We start from the raw sequence: 3,715 nt of genomic DNA, 5'->3' as shown, positions 1-3,715 counted from the left end.
CCGACGTTGTAGGTAATTTGAAAACTACTAAAATACCCTACAACGTCGGCTCTTTACAAATAGCCGACGTTGTAGGTAATTTAAAAACAAAAAAATTACCCTACAACGTCGGCTAATAACACTAGCCGACGTTGTAAGGTAATTTTTTTTTTAAATATTCATTTTATTTTTCTATTTACACCCAAAACCTGCTCAAATATATATAGCTATCACAATCACATTCAAAACCTGTACAATTTATATTTATAATATCAAAATTAATAAAAGCAATAAATCTCACAATTGATAATAATTAATAATACAAGTTCATCAAAAATTATCTATATTAATTAATACAAGCCATAATCTTCTCCCAAACTTTGTACCAAAAGCAATAAAAGCAATACATACATCTCACATTACTATTCGCTGCTGGAAATTGCGAAATTTCCGACCACCCAAAAGTGGTCGGAAATACCCTAAACTATCTTTGAACTTTTAAGTTGACAAATCTAGCACAACTAAATGAACCATACAAGTTGAGAAAATATCACTCCGTCGTAGTCATCTCTATGGGCACTACTTTCTATCATCTGCAGAAAAAGCAGCAATTTTCAAAAGAAAGCAAAGTTGGGAAATGACAAAGTACTGCACTAAGAATAATGTAATAAAATCCACAGTGCCATCTGAGCCCCATAGCAAGGAAGAGGAGAGTAAATTAAGAAGACATCAAATAAATGAGCAAAAATATACAGAAACATGCAAAAGAAATGAAAGGCCAAATATGATGAAATCATGAAAATAATCAGTTGTCAGTCGAGACGAACCATTTCAAATCCAATCAAGCAAGGTAGACCTATACACTAAGGATCCAGAGAAAAACACTTACCAATGAAAATATCGTGTGACTACGGCTACTAAACAGATTAAAATTATTTGAACCAACATGACGATGGTCTGCAATTATAAGAAAGTAGCAAGGTTAAAAACAAGAAGCTGCAAGTCAACATTATTTTAAAAATAGCTAATATATCAAGTAATACCTTCCCCAGCAGCAATAAATGATAGTGCATGACCTGGAGACAAAACAACTTCCTCCTTTATACCTTCAACATAAGTGCCCTATACATATATGGAAATCACAAAGAATAGAATATTAAAAATAGAAGCGTTAGGCTCCCATAGTGAATCTCAAAGCTGTACCAACATAAGAAATCAATCACNGAATCTCAAAGCTGTACCAACATAAGAAATCAATCACAACTTCATTCCATCATCATTTACTAAGGAATTTAAAATGTGTGTGTATCACAGAAATGCAAGTCAAATCTCAAACTCTTTAAGAATATATAGGCAAAGGAATGAAAAGAAGATTGAAATAAAATACTGGAAAATGCTCCAAAAAGAAATACAATAGGTTACAGCAAAAACCTGTGCATCTTCTCTAACACGCAAATTCTGGCCAGTGGGGTCAAGCAAGTCATTGATCACCTAATACAATGACACCGACGATCAGATGCAACCATTAAAATACATGTGTGGAATATTATGCAGTAAATCACAAGACATCCTGCTTTAGTCTTCATTGGCATACATGAGAAGTTTCCAGCGACCTCATAAACAGACTAAATTGCTTTATATGCTAAAAGTTTTAAAAGCTATTACAGATCATATATGACAAACAAGTATGTACATATATAAATATGGAGGATAAATGGCACATGTATTTTTTGTTTTAAAACCAAAATATTATAAAATGGAGAAAGTAATTCCAGCTATCATAAACTGACCTCATTGTAGATCTCAAGATAGGAAACCCGAAGCAAAAACTCACGTCCAGGAGTCTGAAGGAAAATTATTTTCACTCAGTTAAGGAAAAGAAAAACAAAACAAATTAAACTCAACCTGAAACAGCATCATTTTGTATCCACAGTTATCAGGGTATATTGCAACGGGAATTTGTGGTTAAACTCAACCTGGCAGCGTTGGCGTCTTCGCAGGAAGAGCGGTGGCAGCGTTGGCGTCTTCGTAGGAGAGGCGGTGGCAGTGCAGCGTCGATGGTGGCGTCGGATCGGAAGAAAAGACGAGGCAATCAGCGGTGGGGTCGGCGGTGGAGGAGGTTCGTGGTGGAGCTACATCTGAGAGAGTTCGAAGGGAGTGTGGTGGAGGTTGGCGTCGTCTGAGTGAGAGGGTGAGAAGAGATCGGAGAGTAAGGGAGTGAGAGAGAGGAGCGGATCTGAGGTCTGATTTGGGAGGTAGGGTTTTGTTTTACGGAGTATTGGCGAAATTTTGGGGAGCTACAGAGGGAGAATGGAATATTTTAAATCGGGCGATACGACGTCGGCTAAGAGTGGTAGTTGACGTCGTATNAGTGAATCTCAAAGCTGTACCAACATAAGAAATCAATCACAACTTCATTCCATCATCATTTACTAAGGAATTTAAAATGTGTGTGTATCACAGAAATGCAAGTCAAATCTCAAACTCTTTAAGAATATATAGGCAAAGGAATGAAAAGAAGATTGAAATAAAATACTGGAAAATGCTCCAAAAAGAAATACAATAGGTTACAGCAAAAACCTGTGCATCTTCTCTAACACGCAAATTCTGGCCAGTGGGGTCAAGCAAGTCATTGATCACCTAATACAATGACACCGACGATCAGATGCAACCATTAAAATACATGTGTGGAATATTATGCAGTAAATCACAAGACATCCTGCTTTAGTCTTCATTGGCATACATGAGAAGTTTCCAGCGACCTCATAAACAGACTAAATTGCTTTATATGCTAAAAGTTTTAAAAGCTATTACAGATCATATATGACAAACAAGTATGTACATATATAAATATGGAGGATAAATGGCACATGTATTTTTTGTTTTAAAACCAAAATATTATAAAATGGAGAAAGTAATTCCAGCTATCATAAACTGACCTCATTGTAGATCTCAAGATAGGAAACCCGAAGCAAAAACTCACGTCCAGGAGTCTGAAGGAAAATTATTTTCACTCAGTTAAGGAAAAGAAAAACAAAACAAATTAAACTCAACCTGAAACAGCATCATTTTGTATCCACAGTTATCAGGGTATATTGCAACGGGAATTTGTGGTTAAACTCAACCTGGCAGCGTTGGCGTCTTCGCAGGAAGAGCGGTGGCAGCGTTGGCGTCTTCGTAGGAGAGGCGGTGGCAGTGCAGCGTCGATGGTGGCGTCGGATCGGAAGAAAAGACGAGGCAATCAGCGGTGGGGTCGGCGGTGGAGGAGGTTCGTGGTGGAGCTACATCTGAGAGAGTTCGAAGGGAGTGTGGTGGAGGTTGGCGTCGTCTGAGTGAGAGGGTGAGAAGAGATCGGAGAGTAAGGGAGTGAGAGAGAGGAGCGGATCTGAGGTCTGATTTGGGAGGTAGGGTTTTGTTTTACGGAGTATTGGCGAAATTTTGGGGAGCTACAGAGGGAGAATGGAATATTTTAAATCGGGCGATACGACGTCGGCTAAGAGTGGTAGTTGACGTCGTATAAATTAATGGGTAAGTTAAAAGTTAACGGAATATTAACGGTTAATAATAAGTTACGGAATATTTTAACGGAAAATTTAACGGATAATCATATAATTAAGGATAAATTAGGAAATCTCAAGGAAAATATAAATCTAAACAATCTGACCATCCATTTGATAAATAATTTGACCGCCATTTTTTCTACCCATTTTAGGCCTAACTTTTTGGCTCTTATTAT

At 37.4% G+C, this 3,715-nt stretch overlaps 1 protein-coding gene and 1 long non-coding RNA gene across 2 annotated transcripts; both read right to left on the bottom strand.

Moving 5' to 3' along the window:
* Window positions 1–289: 289 nt before the first annotated feature.
* Window positions 290–2,375, bottom strand: LOC115999479 (kinesin-like protein KIN-7K, chloroplastic). Its single transcript, XM_031239327.1, has 7 exons — window positions 2,370–2,375; window positions 1,956–2,111; window positions 1,770–1,823; window positions 1,411–1,470; window positions 1,023–1,101; window positions 869–936; window positions 290–572 (listed from the first exon to the last, which is right to left on the bottom strand). Exons 1-7 carry the CDS (start codon window positions 2,373–2,375, stop codon window positions 501–503), a joined length of 495 nt encoding a protein of 164 aa, XP_031095187.1. The 3' UTR covers window positions 290–500.
* A 94-nt stretch (window positions 2,376–2,469) lies between these two features.
* Window positions 2,470–3,485, bottom strand: LOC115997897. The gene is made up of 3 exons (XR_004093804.1): window positions 3,105–3,485; window positions 2,919–2,972; window positions 2,470–2,619 (listed from the first exon to the last, which is right to left on the bottom strand). It is a non-coding gene; the product is annotated as an uncharacterized LOC115997897 (long non-coding RNA).
* Between the last annotated feature and the right edge of the window lie 230 nt (window positions 3,486–3,715).

Source organism: Ipomoea triloba, chromosome 12 (assembly GCF_003576645.1).
Source record: "Ipomoea triloba cultivar NCNSP0323 chromosome 12, ASM357664v1".
In the NCBI taxonomy this organism is placed as follows: Eukaryota; Viridiplantae; Streptophyta; class Magnoliopsida; order Solanales; family Convolvulaceae; genus Ipomoea; species Ipomoea triloba.
Note: the sequence above shows the minus strand (reverse complement) of the source record. Positions and strands in the feature narration are given on the sequence as shown.